This window comes from Jaculus jaculus, chromosome X, assembly GCF_020740685.1.
Source record: "Jaculus jaculus isolate mJacJac1 chromosome X, mJacJac1.mat.Y.cur, whole genome shotgun sequence".
Classification (NCBI taxonomy): Eukaryota; Metazoa; Chordata; class Mammalia; order Rodentia; family Dipodidae; genus Jaculus; species Jaculus jaculus.
In genome coordinates, this window is record NC_059125.1 from 50,680,792 (window position 1) to 50,703,535 (window position 22,744).

General features: G+C 44.1%; 1 protein-coding gene across 1 annotated transcript; it reads right to left on the minus strand.

Annotated features, from left to right (window-relative positions):
• Positions 1 to 565: 565 nt before the first annotated feature.
• Positions 566 to 21,447, minus strand: LOC123456731 (glyoxalase domain-containing protein 5). Its single transcript, XM_045140991.1, has 4 exons — positions 21,386 to 21,447; positions 9,163 to 9,300; positions 4,999 to 5,154; positions 566 to 1,075 (listed from the first exon to the last, which is right to left on the minus strand). The coding sequence occupies exons 1-4, from the start codon at positions 21,410 to 21,412 to the stop codon at positions 950 to 952; spliced, it is 447 nt and encodes a 148-aa protein (XP_044996926.1). The 5' UTR covers positions 21,413 to 21,447; the 3' UTR covers positions 566 to 949.
• Positions 21,448 to 22,744: the final 1,297 nt, after the last annotated feature.

The following is a 22,744-nucleotide window of genomic DNA, read 5'->3' on the forward strand; positions in this document are numbered from 1 at the left end:
GGATACAAATTGGAAAGGAAGAGATCAAGTTATCATTATTTGCAGATGACATGATTCTATACATAAAGGACCCTAAAGACTGTACTAGCAAACTGTTAGAGCTGATCAAAACCTACAGCCATGTAGCAGGATACAAAATAAATACACAGAAATCAGTAGCCTTCATATATGCTAACAACAAACACACAGAGGATGAAATCAGAGAATCACTTCCATTCACAATTGCATCAAAAAAAAATAATAAAGTACCTTGGAATAAACCTAACCAAGGAAGTAAAGAATCTCTACAATGAGAACTTTAAAACACTCAAGCGAGAAATTGCAGAAGACACTAGAAAGTGGAGAAACATCCCTTGTTCCTGGATTGGAAGAATCAATATTGTGAAAATGGCAATCTCACCTAAAGCAATCTACACATTTAATGCAATCCCTATCAAAATTCCAAAGGCTTTCTTCATGGAAATAGGAAAAACAATCCAAAAATTCATTTGGAATCATATCTTTCTGTAGTTCTGTTGCAATTACTTTGTCACTTCTGGAATAAAAAACGTGAATAACCAGCATATGGAAGGAAAGGGTTTATTGCAGGTTACAGTCTTGACGGGAAGTTTCATCACAGCATGGCAGAGAACTGTCTGGGCATCACATTTTTGCCCCAGCTGCTGAGATTATCAGCTAAAGTGAGCCAGCTTTGGCAAGGGGGTTTGGGTTATAACACCCCAAGGCCCTACCCATGTGACATTCCTCCTCCAGCAAGACCACCTCCCAACACAAACACATGAGGGCCTGGGGAACATTTCACATTCAAAACACCACAGGTCAATTTTAAAGGATGTGTGAAGAGCCAAACTTCTTAGAATTACAAGGTCTCTGTGACTAGGCAAAGGAATGCAGAAGGAAAGGAGATGATGCCATTATAGGGTACTGAACGGAAGAGAGTCAGTGTCAATCAGGAGGCAATGTAGTTGGATACTTCAATCAGATTTCTGTCAGGATCCCGGAAGTAGATGGACATGATAGGTCCTTTTGCTCCAGTTCTGGGGACTGGACCCTCCTCAATGGGTACGTCACAAGCCTGAAGTGAACAGAGAACATAAAAGTCATTTCTCAAAATCCATGTGTGGGCTGCAGAGGTGACTCAGTATTTAAAGGCTCTTGCTTTCAAAGCTCAATGGCCCAGGTTCAATCCCCCAATCAACATATAAAGCCAGATGCCAAAGTGGTACATGTTTCTGGAGTTTGCTGCAGGTGGCAAGAGGCTTTGACATGTCTACTCTCTTATTCATTCTCTCTCCTTATTAAAAAAAAAAATCCATGTGCATAAAACCAAAACTTAATTTCTGGAAAATTCTATCTTTATCCCTGTTACACTGGGGATTGAACTCAAATCCTAATCAAGTGCTATAATAGTGAGCTATATAAACCCAGCCGAAATTTAATTCCTAAAGGTGGCCTAGAATCCTCTAGAACATCCTTGTCTTTCTGACCCCATATCCTACCATTATGTCCTCATTTATTCTGTTGAACATGTATAACCATGGCAGAGTAATTTTCTCATCTGTAAAATAGGGATGGTAATAGTACCAAGTATTATCTAGTAACTACTGAAGCCAGAATTCAAACAAAATTAGCTCAGCTCAAAGCTTATATATATTTCTTTGAGGTAGTGTGTTGCTGTAGCCCAGGATGACCTGGGATTCACTATGTGTAGTCTCAGGATGGACTTAAAGCATGGCAATCCTCCTATTTCTGCCTGCTGAGTGTTGGGATCAAAGGCGTGCATTACCACAATCCCCAGACAAAGTTTATATTCTTTTTATTTTTTTCTTTCCCAGTGCCATGGCTGGAACTCAGAGTCTCCTATGGCCAGGCAAGCATTCAATAATGAGCTATATCCTCAGTCCTATCGCTGTTGGTTTTTACCTTCCCATTATATCAGCGTAAAATGGGGAGAAAATCTTTGCCAGCTGTGCATCTGACAGAGGATTAATATCTAGGATATACAAAGAACTCAGAAAAATTAAATAATAAGAAATCAAAACAACTGAATTAAAAATGGGCTTCGGAACTAAAGAGAGAGTTCTCAAAAGAAGAAATACAGATGGCATAGAAACATCTAAAAAAAAATGTTTGACATCCCTAGTCCTCAGGGAAATGCAGATTAAATCTATCTTGAGATTCCATCTCACTCCTGTCAGACTGGCTACCATCATGAAAACAAATGACCATAAATGCTGGCAAGGATACAGAAAAAGAGGAACCCTTCTACACTGTTGGTGGGAATGCAATCTGGTCCAGCCATTGTGGAAATCAGTATGGAGGTTCCTGAGACAGCTAAAAGTAGATCTACCATATGACCCAGCTATAGCACTCCTAGGCATATATCCAAAGGACTCATCTCATTTCCTTAGAGATAATTGCTCAACCATGCTTTTTGCCACTCTATTCACAATATTCACAATAGCTAGGAAATGGAACCAGCCTAGATGTCTTTCAACTCATGAGTGTATAATGAAGATGTGGCACATTTACACAGTGGAGTTCTACCCTCCAGTAAAGAAAAGAAAAGTTTTGAAGTTTGCACGAAGATGGATGGATCTGGAAAGGCTTAAACTTAGTGAGGCAACCCAGGCCCAGAAAGCTAAACATCATATCTTCTCTCTCATATATGGATGCTACTTACAAATGAATGGACCTCTATGTGAGTAGGAATAAAACTCAGTAGGAGAGGCCAGTAATCTAGAAAGTATATAAAAAGGGAATAGAAATAGAGGGGGAGACTTAGTAGGATGGTATTGTATATATTTAATTAGAAGAACAGATTAATGGGGGTGAAAATGTTGAAGTGAGGTCAGCAGAAGAGATTGAATAAGGGAAAAGTGGAGGGAGGGCTAATCAAAATCTAAGAGGATATAAATACATCATGGAAACCTACTATTTTGGACAATGGAACACTCAGGAGCCATAGATTGTTACTAGAAAATCTTCAGTGCCAGGGATGGGTTACCTTCCAGTGAGTTCTTAGCCTGGGATATCCCTGATGCCCCAAAATCAATACAGGCCATTGCTGAGGCCCTTGGTTTCCCACCAGGAATAGATGGTAGGACTCTATTGCTGAAGACTCCACATACTTGGTCTGCAAGGCCACTGAGAAATACTGCTGGAACTGAGTTGATCACCTCCTCCATGTAGACCAGCTGACAGAAAGCTGAAAGAAGCCATTCTGCATGCAGGTCAAAGGGAGAGAGAGAAATCACTAGTAAAGATACTCAACAGTGGACACTGCAAGCCTTATATTTGGCCAGCCAGGCCAAGTGAGCCAGTGGGTGCAATAGTGACACGTCTGTTACGGTGGAAACCAACTGCCCTGTAATTTGACTGGAGGCCCACTCCACGGGAGGGAATACGTCCCTGATACTGAAAACCTACAACAGGGGTGCTCATGAGTCCTAGGATGTAATGTCTGCTGTTGTCTGGCTAAATGTATATACTATGCTCAGCAAACTGCCCAGTAAGCACTTCTATTAATGTTCATACCCATATATTAATGCTACTCTCACTTTTGGTAGAGAACCTTCTCTTTTCAGATGGCAGTGACCTTGGGATGACTCAGAAGGCATCATGTTACTGGGAAGAAGTGACAGAGGAGTGCTCAGCACTGCAATATCTCTATCACACCTTACAAGGCTCAGGGTCTATAGCAGAAGAGGTGGCAGAAACAGTATAAGAGCCACAGGAAAGGTGGGACTCCTTACACCGTGCTCCTTCAGACACAAAATGGCCTGGATATCCGTGACCTCACAGTGCCTGACACTACCTATTGAAGACCATCATAATAGGAAGAAAACATCATGATATCAAAATAAAAGAGAGCTGATTGAGTTGGGAGGGGATATGATGGAGAGTGGAGTTTCAAAGGAGAAAGTGGGGGGAGGGAGGGAATTACCATGGGATATTGATTACAATTAGGGAAGTTGTCAATAAAATAGGTGATAAAAGATAAAATGGAGTTTTCATATACATTGTGAAACATCATTTCCTTTATAAAATTATTTTGATTTACTGATTTATAAGCAGAGAGAAATAAGAGACAGAAAGAGAGTATGGGTGCGCCAGGGCCTATAGCGGCTGCAAACAAGCTCCAGGTCCCTTGTCACTTTGTGCACGTGGCTTTACGTGGGAAATGTGGAATCGAACACAGTGGAGTTCTACCCAGCAGTAAAGAAAAGTAAAGTAATTTTAAGTAAAGTAGGTTACTTTACTTAAATGTAAATTAATTGGGCTGGAGAGATGCTTGGCGGTTAAGCGCTTGCCTGTGAAGCCTAAGGACCCCGGTTCGAGGCTCGGTTCCCCAGGTCCCACGTTAGCCAGATGCACAAGGGGGCGCACACGTCTGGAGTTCGTTTGCAGTGGCTGGAAGCCCTGGCGCGCCCATTCTCTCTCTCTCTCTCTCTCTCTCTCTTTCTCTCTCTGTCACTCTCAAGTAAATAAATAAAAATGAACAAAAAAATTTTAAGAAGTAAATTAATTATGTGAAAGAATTCAGATATGTCTTTGAAAGTGTGATCTCAATTTCGGTCCTCATATTTCCTTTTATTATGCATGTGCACATACTTGTGTATGCAGCTCTGTGTGTTCCCCTGTGTGGAGACATACATGGAGTCCAGAGAACAACCCTAGGTGTGAGCCTCAGGAATGTCCTCCACCCCCTTTGGAGACAGGATTTCTCTTTGGCCTGAGTGAGCTCACTCCTTGGGCTAGACTGGCTGAGCAGTTATCTATGGAGTTATCTCCCCATCCCCTTCATTCTTCCTTTTCTTATCTATTGGGTTGAGAAAAATGACATCACTGAAAATAATGAGTAGATAATTGTGTACAGGCATGATGTGGATGTGAGAACTTGTCATGTGTGTGGTTTGAGGCAGGTCTCCCTGAGTCATGCTTCTATTTTCACCATCTCTACAGCAACTTTCTCAGTAAAAGTGATGTCACACTCACCTTGAGATGCTGGACCACCTCCTGCAAAGGTGTTTCTGTGATTAGACAGATGTCCAGGGAGCCCGGAACAGGGTGAGCTGCCTTGGGTTCAAACTCCTTTCCCGCCTCGTGTAGGTTAATCTTTTGGTCACCAAAGCACAATGCTTTCCGGTCTCCCTATAGAAGAGAGAGAGGAAACCACCTGAAAAGATGAATTTGAGCTAAAGACCTCCTGTTTACTTCAGGGAGGTTTTGAGAAAAAGAGAACAGGGCTACTAAACAACAGCCCTTGGCCCACAAAGCTAATGTGCTTTGTTGTTGTTTTGTGTGTGTTTTTCTTCAAACATTGTGTGTGTGTGTGTGTGTGTGTGTGTGTACACATGTGGAGGTCAGAGTTTGTCTCCTCCTACTGCAAATGAGTCTGGCCTGGCTTCATGTGGATACTGGGGAATTGAACCTGGGCCAGTGGGCTTTGCAAGCAAGCACATTTTAGCACTGAGCCATCTCCCAGCCCCTGTTCTTTTGCCATATTTATATATTTGTTTTGAGATGGTCTCATGTTTTCCAGATGTAAACCTATAAGTGTGCAGATGTGCACAGCCAGAGGAGAACATCTGGCTCTTCTCCCCTATCACACCTTGGTCTTTATTATTTTCTTGAGGCAGATTCTCTCACTGAACCCAGAGCTGGGCTTTCAGGCAGACTGTTAACCACTGAGCCCCCCATTCCCAGCTTTTTAGGGGGATCCTGGGGATTGAATACATGCCAGCTCAGCCCTCAGTCATTCAAGCTGTGTGAAAAGCACTCTTGCCTGCTGAGCCATCTCCCAGTGCCTTTCCAGGCTTAGGGGCCTAACGATAATTTATTCAACACTTATCTGTGATAACTAGCTTGATTGGACATAGAATTCTAATTTGGATATTTTTTTCCCTTAGAATCTTGAAACTCTCCCATTGTCTTCTGGCCTGCGATGTGATTCTTGAGAAATTTAATATTTGCATGTTTCTTTCTTCAAAACATATTTTATTTTTATTTCTTTGACAGAGAAAGAGGGTGGGAAGGAGAGAGAGCGAGCAACCAGAACTCCAGACATATGTGCCACCTTATTCATGTGCCTTTACATGGGTACTGAGGAATCAAACCTGGGTCCTTTGGCTTTGCAGGCAAGTACCTTAACTGCTAAGCCATCCCACCAGCCTTCTTTACATGTTTCTAATTCCTTTGTAGAATAACTACTTTTTAATCTCTTGAAAAATTCATAGAATCTTGCTTGCATTCTTCTTTCTTTCTTTCTTTCTTTCTTTCTTTCTTTCCTTCTTTCTTTCTTTCTTTCTTCTTTCTTTCTTTCTGTGTTTTTTTTTTTTTCAAAGGAGGGTCTCACTCTAACCCAAGCTGGCCTGAAATTCAAATTCAACATATAGTCTCAGGCTGGCCTCAAAACTCAAGGTGATTCTCCTACCTCTACCTCCCAAGTGCTGGGATCAAAGGCATGCATCACTGTAGCAGACAGCTTCAGGTTCGCTGAGATGAACTTCCAGACCTGGCACACTTATGGAAGAAAAGATATTTATTGAAGCTTACAGATGTAGGGGAAGTTCCATAATGGCAGAAGAAGCTGGCCTGCCTTCACAGGTTCCAACACACAGAGAGAAGTCCAAGCCTTAAAGTCAAGAGCCACACAGCACAGCACACCTCAGGGACTCCAGCTAGCACACTTTGCCTAAATTTGGATTAAAATTTCATTGGCACTTCTTTCCCAATTTGGGGGAAATTTTCTTCTATGATTTTGTTGAAGACACCTACTATCCCTTTGGAGTGGAATTCTTTCCTTCTACTATGCCCTGAATTCTTATATTGGATCTTTTCATAGTGTCCCGAATATCTTGAAATTCCCACTCATACTTTTCTATAAGTTTGACTTTCTCTTTGTTGGACTGTATTATATCTGCCACCTGGTCTTCTCGCTATTCTGTCCTCTCCTTCATCCATTCTACTGGTGAGGTTTTCTACAGAGTTTTTTAATTCATTAACTGTGTTCTTCATTGCTAGTAATTCTGACTGGTTTTTCTTTATTATTTTTATTTCCTTATTTATGTCTTGTATTGCCTTCTTTATTTCATGAAATTGGTGTCCTGCATCTTCTTTGATTCCTTTGATTTCCTTTTTAAGTTCCTCTTTGACTCCTTTGATTTGTTCTCTGACTTCTTTGAACATATTTACAATCATTCTTTTGAAATCTTTTTCAGGCATTTCCTCTAACTCATTCTCACTGGAGGACATTTCTGATGCATTAATACTTTTAGGTGTATTTATATCGTCTTGCCTTTTAGTGTTCCTTGTGTTATAATGTATATATTTTTGCATGTTGGATTAAGTTAATGCTTGGATTTTCTAGCTAGCTGGGTATTCTTAGCTGTATCAGTTGATTTGATGTTATATATTTTCAGGGTAGGAGCTTAAGGTGTTAGGTGTGGCTCTTAAGACTCTCAGAGTATCTACAAAGGTGCTCCTAGGGGTTGAATTTCCTTGCTATGGGAGTATTCAAGTAGGCTGAGTGGAATAAAATACAGGTATATTCTAAAAGTTAACTAAACACTGTACCCATTCAATCAAATACAGCCCCAATTATGTATGCCAGAGTAGTTATTATTACAACCAGATCCTCTATCAACATAGAGGTTAAGATTTCTGGTCTGTTGAGGGATCCAAGTCAGCTTGTGACCAAGTGAGACCCTTCCCTGGTGCAATCCCAGTTACTTTGGATGATTTTGGTCTCAGTCAAGTTGCTGCCTGGTCGTCGGGCTGCTGTTCTGATTTCTGGAGCTGAGCACTGGCTTTTCCTGCGGGGCAAACCGAGCCTGGAAACTGTGGCCCTGCAGATCAGCACCCCTGCTGCTGGAACTGCTGCTGCTCAAGCTGCCTCTGATGGGTCTGTCAGCTGCTGAAGCTGCTGCTGCTGGGCCCACCGCTGCTGCTGCCTCTGCTGCTGCTGCTGCTGCTGTAGCTGCCACTTCTGGAGCCACTGCTGCTGCTGAAGCTGCTGCTGCTGGGTCTGCTGCTGTTGGGGCCTCTGTTGCCGGTGCTGGAGCTGCTGGGTCCTGCTGTCACCCCAAGTTGGCGTGGCCGGGTCCCGGGAAGCTGCTGTGTTCGCTGGAGCTGGGCTCAGGCGGTGGGGGAGGGGAGGGAGCCGCGGCTGCTCTGGTTGTCTCGCTGCTCCACGTGTTCTTCTACCTCGCGGTCTGCTCCTCCCTCCGCTGCTCGCTGCCGCTCTCCCCTCACGTTTCCTGAGCTGCGGAGAGCGCGGTGTGAGGGGAAAATCCCGCACCTGGCTTTTCCTGCGGCTCGAGCCGAGCCTGGCGGCTTTCTGGTGCGCTGCGGCCTCAGTGGTTGACAGAGCTGCCGGAGCCGCTTTTGCCGGCCTGTGCGGGCTCTGGATCTCTCCTACTTCTCCGCTGCCACTTCAATTTCCTATACACCTCACTTTTTAGTAAAAGTGTGTATTTTGCTGGGGGTTTTTTGATCTTTTTTCCCCCCAGGCTGCTTTGGCGTGGTACCTACGCCACCATCTTAACCAGAAGTTAGTCTGGATTAAAATTTCAAACCCATCATCACCCCTTAAGAACTTCCCAGTGACTCTGCCTCCCGCCAGGTGGCTGCAGATGTAAACTACAAACTAATAAAACACTGAATATATCGGGGCCATCTATTCAAAGTACCACAATCACCATGCCTAGGCCCAGCTACTTTTTAATGGATTTCATCAGGAATTACACATATGTCATTGTGCTAGGCAATCAGCTGACTTTTTGTACATAAAGCATGCAAAGTTCTCTTGTATTTTTTGTGAGTTTTGCAATGTTGCACAATCTGTTCTTGAACTCCAAGGCTTCTGCATTGTTTCCATAATAATTTCCTCCCTTACATTTTCTTCATGCTCTCTCTGAATGTCCCCTTATTCAGAGTTGGGAATATCCTTCATTGATTCATAATTTCTCTCATAATTCCAATGTTTTGGTTCTTGGAGTTACATTATATTTGGCATTTTTAGGGACTAGGATTTAACTCAGTATCTACTGCATGTTAGGCTGGTGCTTCTCTGCTGAGCTATATCGCCAGACCTCAAATTACGATTGCAAGTGTTATAACATTTTCATGCACCCAGTTGGTCATTGGGGAAGTGCTTACCTTGAAGGTAGTGACCCCCATGCCCAGGGTCTTGGAGTAGAACATGGTAGTGTCCTCGATGTTCCTTACTGTCATCACAATGTGGTCCAGTCTGTGGATAAGGCATGGTGGAGGCGTCTCATTGCTGGTCCTCCATGACTGCAATGTCAAAATAAAGACATAAATAAGAAAAGGCTGTGCTCATGCCTATAATCCCAGCATGTGGGAAGTTGAGGTAGGAGGGTCTCTGTGAGGTAGGGTCTCACTCTAGCCCAGGCTGACCTGGAATTCACTATGTAGCCTCAGGGTGGCCTTTAACTCATAGAAATCCTCCTACCTGTGCCTCCCGAGTGCTGGGATTAAAGCTGTGCGCCACCATGCCTGGCTCCAGGTCTGTCTTAAACAGTCAAAACTCCTGGGTGTGATGGTGCATGCCTTTAATCCCAGCACTATGGAAACAGAGGTAGGAGGATCGCCACAAGTTCGAAACCACCCTGAGTCTACATAGTGAATTCCAAGTCAGCCTAGGCTAGAGTGAGACCCTATCTCATAAAAACAAAAACAAAACATAACAAAGAAAAAGTCAGAGGAAGATGGTCATGGTGGCACATGCCTTTATTCTCAGCACTTGAAAGGCTGAGGTAGGAGAATCTCAGTGAGCTTGAGGCCACCCTGAGACTATGTAGCAAATACCAGGCCAGGCTGGTCTAGAACGAGACACTACCTGAAAAGAAGAAGTCAGAAAAGGGCTGGAGAGATGGCTCGGTGGTTAAAGTAATTGCCTGCAATGCCAACAACTTGGGTTTGATTCCCCAATATCCATGTAAAGGGTACATGCATCTAGAGTTTGTTAACAATGGCTAGAGGCCCTGGCATCTCCATTCTCTCTGTCTGTCTGTCGCTCTCTCTCTCTACCATTGTTAATAAATAAATAAAATAAAATACTTTTTAAGTCTGAAGAAACCACATTGCACTGTCTACCTCTTTGATTCTCCTTCTCTTCCATCCATAACTAGGGAGACAAAGGTAGAAGGATCGCTGCAAGTTTGAGGCCACTCTAGGACTACATAGTCAATTCCAGGTCAGCCTGAGCTAGAGTGAGGCCCTACCTCGGAAAAAAAGTAAAAACAAAAGGAATTCATTTGTTTATGTATTTGCAGAGCCACTTTGACAACCAGGATGGAGATGATGCTCTTTCCTCTTCCACTTCTCTCTAGAGCCAACCTTTGACTTCATTATTTTTCTTCTTTTTCTTTATTTTTTATTTCTATGTATTTATTTGAAAGAGGAGGAGAAAACAGGCATACCAGGGCCTCTAGTCACTGCAATCAAGCTCCAGATGCATGGAACATCTTGTTTATTTGGCTTATGTGGGAATGGAGAGTTGAACATGGGTCCTTTGGCTTTGAAGACAAACATCTTAGCCACTAAGCCATCTCTCCAGCAAACTTTCTTCTTTCTTTCTTTCTTTCTTTTTTTTATTAAGAACATGCTTTGTATGGCTACATCTTGTGTTGGTACCATCTGTTCCCTCCTTCCTATCTCCATTCTGCAGTCAGTTATTGTGGGGAGGCAATGCCTCGGGGCCCAATTTCCCATCATGTGGCTCTTACACCAGAGAGTAGAACACATTATTTCAAAGAACACATTATTTCAGAGGGGCTAAAGAGATGGCTTAGCAGGTAAAAGCCCATCCTGTGCAAGCATGAGTTGCTGATTTACCTTGAGTTCAATTCTCCAGCACCCAGGTTCATAGCATGCACATCTATAACTCAAGTCCTTGGAGGATCAGCGACCACAGGATCACTGGAACTTGTGAAAACAGCAAACTGAAGGAGACACACAGATGAACCATGGAGGGGGGACATTCTCCACTGTCCTCTGCCATGTGTGCATGAGGTGCATGCATCTGCATACAAGCATGCATACACCACACATACACCATGCCATGATATAACAGACTCAGAGCTGTGGTTGTAATTTACTCATAAAGCATCTGCCCAGCATGTGTGAGACCCTGGGATCCATCCCTGTGCCATGAATAAAGACACAAAAAGGGAGAGAATAGATGGTGAAAATAAATTATTTAATCCCTCTGTGTCTTAGTCTCTCAGTTAAATAGACACGATAAATAAAATAAAATATTATGCATATATTTTATTTTTTATATATATTTATTTATTTGAGAGAGAGAGAGTGAGAGGAGAAAGAAAGAGATAGACAATAAGCATCCAGGGCCTCTAGCCACTGCAAACGAACGCCAGATGCATGCGCCCCCTTGTGCATCTGGCTAACGTGGGTCCTGGTGAGTTTTACCTTGGTCCTTTGGCTTTGCAGGCAAATACCTTAATGCCTAAGCCATCCCTTCAGCCAGATAAATATATATTTTCTCACTTTTATAAATATTGTTTTATTTTAAGACAAGGTCTCATAATGTAGGCCAGGCTAGAGTTGAACTCAGTATATAAGCCAAGGCTGGACTCAGACTAGTGGCAATTGCACTTCTGCATCCTGAATGGTGGAATTACAGCATGTGTCACCAGGCCTGGCTCAAGAATTTTATTTTTAAGTGCTTAGAACAAAGCTGACATGTTGATGATTATATTCTGGTTATGTAGTTAAAATTCACAGTCCTTACCATCATTCCAAATCTCAACAGACTCATCTAGTTGTTTTTTTTTTTACACACACACACACACACACACACACACACACACACACACACACACACACACACACGGAGAGAGAGAGAGAATGAGCACACCAGGGCCCTTCAGCAGCTGTGAACAAAAATCCAGGCAGGTGCGCCGCCTTGTGGCCATTCGTGGCATTGCACGCTTGCGTCACTGTTGGGTCTGACTAGTGTCTTCAACAAATGGTGCTGTTGGAGAAACTGGATAACCACTTGTGCAAGAATGAATCGAGGCTGTCTTTCACCCTGCACAAAATCTACTCCAAATGGGTAAAGGACCTCAACATTAGACCTGAAACAAAAACGACTCTAGGAAAAAATAGGGAGAATCTTCCAAGATAGAACCATAGGGAAAGATTTTCTGAATAAGACCTCAGTAGCCCAGGGAATTAGACAAACATTCAACCTTTAGGATCTCTTGAAACTAAAAAGCTATTGTACAGCTAAGCAAACTATTGACAGAATCAGTAGACACCCTATATATCGAATGGGAGAAAAATCTTTGCCAGCTATACATCTGACAGAAGTTTAATATCTAGGATATACTAAGATCTAACTCCAAAATGTAAGCCATAGGGCTGGAGAGATGGCTTAGTGGTTAAGGCACTTGCCTTCAAAGCCAAACGCTCCAGGTTCAACTTCCAAGTCCTTCATAAAGCCAGATGCACAAGGTGGCACGTGCGTCTGGAGTTTGTTTGCAGTAGATAGAGGCCATAGTATTCCCATTCTCTCTGCTTCTTTCTCTTTTTTTCTCCCCAATAAATAATAGAATAAATAAATAATTTTTAATGTAAGAAAAAAATCAATCAATCAACCAAAATATTGGGCAGGGTACCTGACAGGAAGTTCTCTAAAGAAGAAATACAAAGGGCCAATAAATATCTCAAAAGATGTTCAACATCTTTGGCAGTCAGAGAAATACAAACTAAAACTACTCTGAGATTCCATCTCCAGTCAGAATGGCTATCATCAAAAAAATCATATGCCGGTCTAGAGAGATGGCTTGGCGGTTAAGCGCTTGCCTGTCAAGCCTAAGGACCCCAGTAAGAGGCTCAGTTCCCCAGAACTCCTGTTAGCCAAATGCACAAGGGACACACGCATCTGGGGTTCCTTTGCAGTGGCTAGAGGCCCTGACGTGCCCATTCTCTATCTATCTATCTGCCTCTTTCTCTCTCTCTCTGTCGCTCTCAAATAAATAAATAAAATACAAATAATTTTTAAAAAGAATGTCCATACTTGCATATGTGTTTTCTTTAAAAAAAAATCATATGTGAGCTGGAGAGATTGATTAGTGGTTATGGATCTTCCCTGGGAAGCTAAAAGATCTAGGATCAATTCCCCAGGACCCATGTATGCCAGATGCACAAGGTTGTGCATGCATCTGGTGTTCATTTGCAGCAGCTACAGGCCCTGGTGCACCCATTCGCTCTATATATCTGTTCCTTTTCTCTCTCTCTCTCTCATAAGTAAATAAAATAAAAATTTAAATAAAAAAGACTTAAAATATATTTTTAAAAATCAAATGCTTATGTAATATTGGTAGGAGTGCAAATTTGTACAGCCAGTATGGAAATCAGTATGAAGGTTCCTCAAAATCTAAAATACTCTGGGCATAGTGGCACACACCTTTAATTCCAGAACTCAAGAGGCAGAGGTAGGAGGATCACTGTGAGTTAGAGCCCAGCCTGGGACTACAGAGAGAGTGTCAGGTCAGCCTGGGCTAGAATGAGACTCTACTTTGAAAAAATAAACAAAAACTATAAATAGACATACTTTGACATGCTATACCACTTCGGGACATATATCCTACACTACCCTTTCCTGTAGAGATACTTGCTCATTTTGGTTACTGCTCTATTCACAACAGCCAGGAAATGGAATCAGCCCAGATGCCATCAACTGATGAATGAATAATGATGATAATGTGGTACATATCAACAGTAGAATTCTACTCGGTGGTAAGGAAAAATGAAATCATGTTTGAAGGAAAAATGGATGGACCTGAAAAAATTATTCTAAGCAAAGTTACACAGGCTCAGAAAGACAAAGGCCACATGTTCTCTCTCATATGTGGATCCTAACATGGAATAGTTTGATGTGTTTATGAGTTATAGTGAGCATCAGTAGTATTAATAAGGAAAGAGGCTTAGAAATAGGGGAAGCAGGAAGGGATGAGAGAGAGAATGCTTTACGGGCAAGTGGAGCAATGGAATACAGGGAGTAGAAGGATCCATAGGGGACTGAGGGGGGATAGTGAGGAGATATGCAAAACTAACAATGCCTTGAATCACTACCATAGAGACCTTTGTCTTGATTAGCCTATTAAAGTATAAACTCAGGCTGGAGAGATGGGTTACCAGTTAATACTCTTACCTGTGGAAGCTAAGGACCCACGTTCAACTCTCCAGGCCTCACATAAACCAGGCACACAAGTGATGCAAGTACACAAGGCCCCGCATGCACACAAGGGGCACATGCAATTGGAGTTTGACTGCAGTGGCTATGGGCCTGGCATGATCATTCTCTCCCTCCCCTCCTCCTCTTCCTCTCTCTCTCTCTCTCTCTCTCCCTCTCTTACACACACACACACACACACACACACACATTTTAAAAAGGCCAGTTTTAAGCCAGGCATGGTGGTGAATGCCTTTGATCCCAGAACTTGGGAGGCAGAGGTAGGAGGATCACAGTGAGTTGGAGGCCACCCTGAGATGACAAAGTGAATTCCAGGTCAGCCTGGGCTAGAGTAAGACCCTACCTTGAAAATCCCCCAAAAGGGGGCCAGTCTGGGTTGGAGAGATAGCTTAACAGCTTAGGCACTTGCCTGTGAAGCATGAGGACCCTTGTTCAACTCTCCAGGTCACACGTAAGCCAGACACACAAGGTAACACAATCACAAGGTCACACATGCACAGTAGGTGGCACAAGCATCTTTAGTTCAATTGCACTGGCTGAGGCCTTGGCACAACAATTCTCTCTGTGTGTCTGTGTCTTTGCTTGCTTGCTTTTGCTCTCTTTAGAATAAAAAAAGGTCATCAGTTGGGATAGCCTCAAAACAAAAAAGATAACTACACCATGCATGTTGGCACATGCCTTTAATCCCAGCCATCGGGAGGCAGAGGTAGGAGGATCACCCTGAGACTACATAGTGAATTCCAGGTCAGCCTGGGCTAGAACGAGACCCTACCTTGAAAAACCAAAAAAGAAATATATATATTACTGTCTTAATAAGAGAGAGGGGAGAGGGGGAAATGGTGGGTAGAAGCACCCTGATTTGATGGAGAAAGCTTTACCCTAAAACCATAGGCTGTTGCTGGTAAATCCCTGTGCCAGAAGTGAGTTACCTCCACAGGGAGCTATTGGTCAGGGAAGCCCATGAGGCCCCAAACAATGCAGGCCATTGTCAAAACACTTGGCCGCCCAGCAGCTCTAAGTGGTGAGACCCTATTGCTGAAGACAGTACAGGCTGTGCTTGCAGGACGTCGAGAGAGACCGTGCTGGAACTGCGGAGGAAGCCAGCTCCCTGCTGCCTACCCTGCTAGTGCTGGAAAGTGCTGCTCAAGGTGACGGCGGATCAAGGCCCCCAACAGTGGGAACCAGCAGCGGGTCCTCTAAGCTACAAAGTCACCCACCAGGCCAGATGTACACACTGGTACAACAGTGGCACACAGCCTGTGGGGGTAATCATCTGCTCGCCGACTGGGTATGAAGCTCACGAAGAGGGAGGGAATTCATCCTTGGCATGGAGAACTGAGTCAGAAGCCTATGGCTTAGAAGGTTATAGACCCTAAAGGGAAGGGTCCACTGTTCTGTAATGGGGTGTGGGGTGTTCAACAATGTTTGTGGGTTTTTTTGTTTGTTTGTTTGTTTGTTTGTTTGAGGTAGGGTCTCACTCTAGCCCAGACTGACCTGGAATTCACTATGTAGTCTCAGGGTGGCCTCGAACTCACCGTGATCCTCCTACCTCTGCCTCCCGAGTGCTGAGATTAAAGGTGTGTGCCACCATGCCCAGCAATAATGCCTGTTTTTAACCAAAGATTTTGATATAGAAGACTGAGGATATTTATTAAATTATTATATGTATTTAGTCGAAGTATAAAACCAAGAGAAAGGAAATGGATCCCCCCCCACACATTTGCTTTGAGAGCACCCGTGATGTTCTGGAAAAATCATGAAAAGTGGTTTTAAGAGGAAAGAGAAGAAAGTGCAGATAGCACATGCCATGTGGAGCACAGGAGAGGGGGAACCCATGTTGGGGTTACCAGCACCTGGACATTTAGGAGAGTAAACAGGCAGCCAACCGAGACTTACTACATGGTAAGGGTCCATTTATAACCTCAGTGTGGTGGGCCTCACCTTCAGGCTAAGGGGAGTCAGAGTGAGGGCTGATTGTTTTGGCCTCGGGCTGGCTCAAGAAGAGGCCAGCCATGATGTCAAGTTTTAGGGCTGAGCTTAACCAGCCACAATGTCAAAATCAGATTTATATTCTAAGAAAGGGGAACTTCCTCCCAGGGAGGGGCTCAGGTTTTTCATAGAAAAACAAGTCTAGAGACCACTTTTAGGCAAGAGCTAAGGAGGAGAGAGATCCTTCTCTGAAATCTAATAAAGTGGAGATTGCAATGACAGACTTAAGGACATCTCTGCTTCTTATATTCAGGGCTCAGCCACCCTAAAACTACCTAACAAAGCTACCTGACTCCCTGTCTGTTCTTTGGCTAATATTATAATATTCTAATTATCTGTTTATCCCCTTTGATACATGCTTCTCTCGGTCTTGGGTACAGAATCTGCTTTTTACAGATGGCCTCAAATACCAGGGAGACTCAAGACCCTACAGAATGACAAGAAAAGACAGCCAGCGGCCTAGCATGTGACCAGCCATCTCTGTCACATCTGTCAGGGCCCAAGACACATAACAGAGGAAGTGGTGGCTTAACTATGAGTTCTGCTCTCACTGCTAGCCAGAAAACTTCTTCCAGGGAGATGGCAGTAGACACCAAGCGTGAGGAAAAACTGTAGAGGTAAATTTGAAAGGAAGGAGCAGGTGGATATCTCTGGCAAGAAGGAGAATTTTGTTCCGAGGTCACCGAGCGACATTTCACATTTCAGCAGTCCTAGGACTATGGGCTTTTTGCAGAGGGCTTTTATCTAAAGGTGGGATCATGCTGGCGGGGAGAGAAGGAGATGAGGGAGTGATGGGGGCCCACTGCTTGCTTTGGAGATAGCAGCCCAGGTGACCAGCTTCCCTGGAATCATCTGTCAGTAGTTTGCCTGCTTTTGAGATAGCCAGGCCGGTTTCTGATTTCCTGAATTCCTGAGAGCCTCAATAAAGAGATTTCTTAAACTCGGAGACTCTTGCACTGAGACTCAAAACTCATCCAAGCAGACGATCAGAGGAGGCTGAGACATCAACACTAAAAGAATTTAAGGGCTTAGTGGTGAAGGCATTTGACTGCAAAGCCAAAGGACCCAGGTTTGATTCCCCAAGACCCATATAAGCCAGATGCCCAAGGTGATGCAGGTGTCTGGAGTTTGCAGTGGCTGGAAGCCCTGTTGCAATCATTCTCTCTTCTCTCTCCATTCTCTGTCTCCAATAAATAACCAAAACTAAATATATGTATATATTTCTAAGTTTTAATAACAAGTGCTTTGAAACTCCGGAAACAATGCAGAAGAGGAAAGCAGTTGTAAGAGCCACAGGGTAAAAGTTGGACTCTGAGGCATTGTCCCCTCCACACACAGAGGCTGGCTAGTGAGTTCATGATCCTGCAGTGAATATTGAGAACCATAGTGAGGAGGGCCTCAGTGGAATGGGGGCTTGGGAGAGCAACCATAAGAATATATATAACTCAATGGGATTGTGACCAATATGCACTAAGTTTTTAAAATAAAGTTCTCAGTTTAAAAAAATGAAAAAAAAAACCAAAGTAGTAATAAGGTATCACAAAAAAAGATATCTGTTCTGTCTCCCAAACAAATATTTCAATGTATGACTGTATACTACAACAATTCCGTCCACTTCTTGCTACAAAGTCTGGCTGCTGGTTGATTCCATTACATTCTACTGGATTACAGTCCATTCTGTTCTATTTTGTTATTTTATTCCTTCCCATTCCTTCCTGTTTAATGCCATTCAAGCCCGTGTGTGTGTGTGTGTGTGTGTGTGTGTGTGTGTGTATAGTTTTTTGAGGTAGGGTCTCAGTGTAGCCCAGGCTTGACTGGAATTCACTATGTAGTCTTAGGGTGGCCTTGAACTCTTAGCAATCCTCCTACCAATGCCTCCCAAGTGCTGGGATTAAAGGCATGTGCCACCACAGCCGGCTTAAACCTATATAAATTTTAATATATTTTCTTTATCAGAGATAGAGACAGACAGATATATAGAGAGAATGGGCATGCTGTGGCCTCTAGCCATTGCAAGTGAACTCCAGACACATGTACCACCTTGTACATCTGTCTTATGCAGGTACTGGGGAATCGAACCTGGGTCCTTTGCCTTTGCAGGTAAGCACCTTAACCACTAAGCAATCTCTGCAGCCCCAAACATATATGTTTTAAACTACTAGATTCATTGAGCCCCAGATTAAAACATAATAATGATGTGAAAAAGAGCTGGGAGTGGTGGTGCCTGCCTGTATTCCCAGCACTTGGGAGACTGAGGTAGGAGGATCAGTGGCTGGGAGTTCTAGGCCATCCTTCAGCTACAGATAGCGTGTTGTGTAGCAGACTCCTCATAGTTGAAGTATTCTCTCCTGAAGAGAGGAAAGGAGAGGGAGTTGGGTAGCTCTTTTAGGCAGTTAGAGAGACTGGGCCCCTGAAAGTCACAAACAGAAATGCCTTTGGGTCTATCCTTGCAGTCTCTACTTTGCTGGAGCTCAAAGATGATCTGACATATTATCTCCACCCTAGCTCTGTTTTCCCACAAACAACCTGGGCCCCTCCTGGGAGGGAGGTCTCTCCTAGGATTTAAATCTAATCCTGACATTGTGGTTGCTCAAGTTTAGACCCCAGAACTTGGCTGAGACAGTCCATAACCCTAATGAATCAACTGTCTCCCTGGCTCACCTGAGCCAGAAGGGAAGACCCACCTCTATAAGGTTGTAAATGTGTTGGTGAGAGGCAAACAAGGTCTCTGAGCTGCCTGTCCACGTGGGAACTTCCAGATGTTGGTATGAGTTTCCCCTCTGATCAGCCCAGGCCCAGCCAGACCACAAGCCCTTACTTTCCCCATGGGCTCTTTCTCCACATGGCAGTAGCTCTTGAAATCTCTTTTCTGTCCTTTCCATGATTTTTCCTGGCCCACCATGTACTGACATACCCATAATCATTCATCTATTCATTCTGTCAAGTAAAATATTTCAATACAAACATACAAAAAATACTGTGGTCCTGTTTTCATGAGTAGAGAATACATTAGTAAAGTTACCACATCCTGCTGTCCTCACAGATATATCGACATGGGTCCAGCGTGGTGGCATATGCCTATAATCCCAGCACTGGTGAGGCCAAGGCAGGAGGATTTTCACAAGATCAAGGACAGCCTGGAGTATATATTGACATCCAGGCCACTCTGAGTTACAGAGTTAGACCCTGTTTAAAAAACTAAAACCAAGGCTTGAGAGGTGGCTCAGCAGTTAAGACACTTGCCTGCAAGACCAAAGAACCTGGGCTTGATTCCCCACTACGCACGTAGAGTCAGATGCACAAGGTGGCACATGCATCTGGAGTTAGATTACAGTGGCTACAGGTGCTGGTATGCCCATTCTCTCTCTAACTGCTTCCTTCTCTCAAATAAATAAAATAAAACTTTAAATTAAAAAAACTACAGTAATTCAGAAGTTGAGGTATGAAAATTACCATGAGTTCCAGGCCAGCCTGGACTATGGAGTGAGTTCCAAGTCAGCCTAGACTAAAGAAAGATGCTTTCTTAAACAAAAACAAAAACAAAAAGGCATAAATGACATTGGGGGTCTAATGAAGATAAATCCATTCATCTTCTGGGAGACTTGAGAGATGGCTCAGCAGTTAAAAGCACTGGCTTGCAAAGCCTAACTGCTCATATTTGATTCCCCAATACACTTAAAGCCAGATGTATAAAGTGGTGTATCTATCTGGAGTTCATTGGTGGTGGCAAGAGGTCCTGATACACCCATCCACCCTCTGCCTACAAAAAAAGTATTATTAACCCTTTCACTTCTGTAGAATCTGTAAGAGCACATCTTTTGTTCCTGGTGGCAGTGATTTATGTTTTTCTCCTAACTACTAATATTTTCTTAATTGTGTTCAAAGAACCAACTTTAAACATTGCTGACCTTTATTGCATGTTTGCTTTCTATTTCCCCAGGTTCTGCCTAATTTTTTTTTTCTTTTTGGTCTTTTCTAGGCTGACCTGGAACTCACTGTGCAGTCCAACACTGGTCTCGAACTCACAGTGATCCTTCTACCCTGCCTCAGAAGTTCTGTGGTTAAAGGTGTGCGCCACCATGCCAGCAGTTTCTGCTTTTATCTTCATACTTTCTTCCCATTTTCTTAGGGTTTGATAAAAGTTGTTTCTGGGCACTAGAGAGCTGAGTCAGTGGTCAAAGGTGCTTGCTTGCAAATCCTGACGATCCCAGTTCAATTCCCAAGAGGCCCAGGTGTGCCCATTTCCCTTTCCTCTCTCTCCTTGCAAATGAATTTTAAGAAGCCAGGTATGGTTTAAAAAAAAAAAACATTTTTTAAATTAAATTTTATTTATTTGACACAGAGAGAGACAGAATGATTGTGCATGTCAGGGCCTTCAGCCGCTGTAAACCAACTCCAGATACATGCGCCACTTTGTGCATCTGGCTTATATGGGTCCTAGGGAATTGAACCTGGGTCCTTGGGCTTTGCAGGCAAGTGCCTTAACTGCTAAGCCATCTCTACAGCCCTTTTCCAGCTTCTTGATATGAAAAATCAGGTCATTGCTTTTCAGCTTTTCTGCTTCTCCAATCTTTGCCTTTCGAGCGCCAAGTTCCCCCTTAAGCCCTGCTTTGGCTCCCTCTCCAGTGCTGACACCCTATGGAAAATGAGCTCAGCCTCTTCCTCCCTTAGTAGTGCCTTGGCCACCATGCCCTCCCTCCTTGCCTTCCACCACAGGAAATGATTCTTTCATCCTCCAGGTTTCTCTTCAAAGTTTCTTTCAGGCTCTCAGGGGTGCATGAACGTCCTGACAAAACTCCTAATTTCCTGGCCACTCCCCACACGGTTTTATGCTGATAGCCTCAACACTGCTACCCTCCTGAGACCCCTTTGGGTTTCTCCACCTGCCCAGGGCTGAACTGCTTTCCTCTGGGTCACCCAGAGACACTAGGCAGCCCTGTGTCTAAGGGCTCCACTGCATCCCCACACTCCCGACCTCTTGCCTGGGTAGGCCTGCATCGGCTTGGGCATGATGGCCTTTAAATGCCCTCTGCTGCCCTCTGCTTGTCTTTGAGAACATGCCCTGGGAGCAGGTTGCCACACTGGTCTAGGATTCCCAGCCAGACTGCCGAACTCCATTCCCTGGGCCCCCAGGATCCCCACATTCACCTGACTCTCTGATGTCCTGCTCCACATCCTGACTGGCAGCCTGGGTGGCAGACGGCGTAACATGGCAGCTGGGTGTGGGCTGTGCCTGGGGCTGGCTCAGAGCCAGGAGATCAAAGAGCAGGAATGGGAGGGCACGGCTGACAGAGGCAGGCAGTGCAAAGCACAGGGACTTTGGCATTAATCTTGGGGCCTTTAGCGACAGCAGAGTAGCTCAGTGCTAGAGTCAGGTGAAAGGCACCGTGTGTGTGTGTGTGTGTGTGTGTGTGTGTGTGTGTGTGTGTTTACCTTTCTGTTTTTTTTTTAATATTTGTCTATTTATTTACTGGAGAGAGAAAGAGGCAGATAGAAAGAATTGGCATAACAGGGCCTCTGACCACTCTCAAAACGAACTCCAGATGTATGCGCCACCGTGTGCATCTGGCTTATGTTGGTCCTGGGGAATCAAACCTGGGTCCTTGGGCTTCACAGTCAAGTGCTTTAACCGCTGAGGCACCTCTCCAGCCCGAGACCTTGGGTTCCAAATCAGCACAGCAAAACAAAACCCTTAGGGCCTTGGTAGTAAAAGAATAAAATATGTATAAAGAGTTCTGTTTTTCTAGACGGAAGGGGCCGATGTCTCTATATGTTGCCCAGGCTGGTCGTCAACTCCTGGGCTCTGGTGACCCTCCTCTCTCAGCGTCCTGAGTAACTGGGACTACAGGTGCCCAACACAACCATACATTGGTAGTTTGAATGTGTGTCCCTGATGGACTGGGATGTCTTATTAAAGTTTGTAACTTGGGTCTCCATCCACCTGGCTGGAGAAGGTGTCAGTGGGGGCAGATCCTGGGGTCGTGCTCTGAGGTGTGCTTGGGGGAAGATCTGATTTCCAGCCCAAAGGAATGCAGAGCCCTGTGAGCTCTGGCGGCTCCCTCCTGCTTGCTGGTTTTGATTGTCACTGGCTGTTGGGTTGTTTCTCTCTGCTTGGATATATGGGAGCAGCTTCTTCCACCACTGAAGGGACTCTCCCCTCACGGATAAACTTGAAATAAATCCCTTCCTCTGCTAAACTGCCTGGTTTGGATGTTCATATCAGCAACGTGAATGGTCTACAGCACATTGATAGGTAGATTGTTAATAATAACACAGGAAAACCGCTCATCCTGATGTTTTGAGGGAGCTGTCTTCTCAGGTGAGAGGGCTTGGCTCTACTGAGCAGTGTGCCTGCAGAGCAGGAAAGCTCTGGTTTATCTGTGAGCCTGTAATCAGGTTATGAAGTTATGAGCTGAGTTGGGATATGACCATTCTATCTTATTGTGGGTCTGCTTCTGAGACATGATTGTTTGAGATGGGGTTCTTGCTACATTGCCCAGGCTGGCA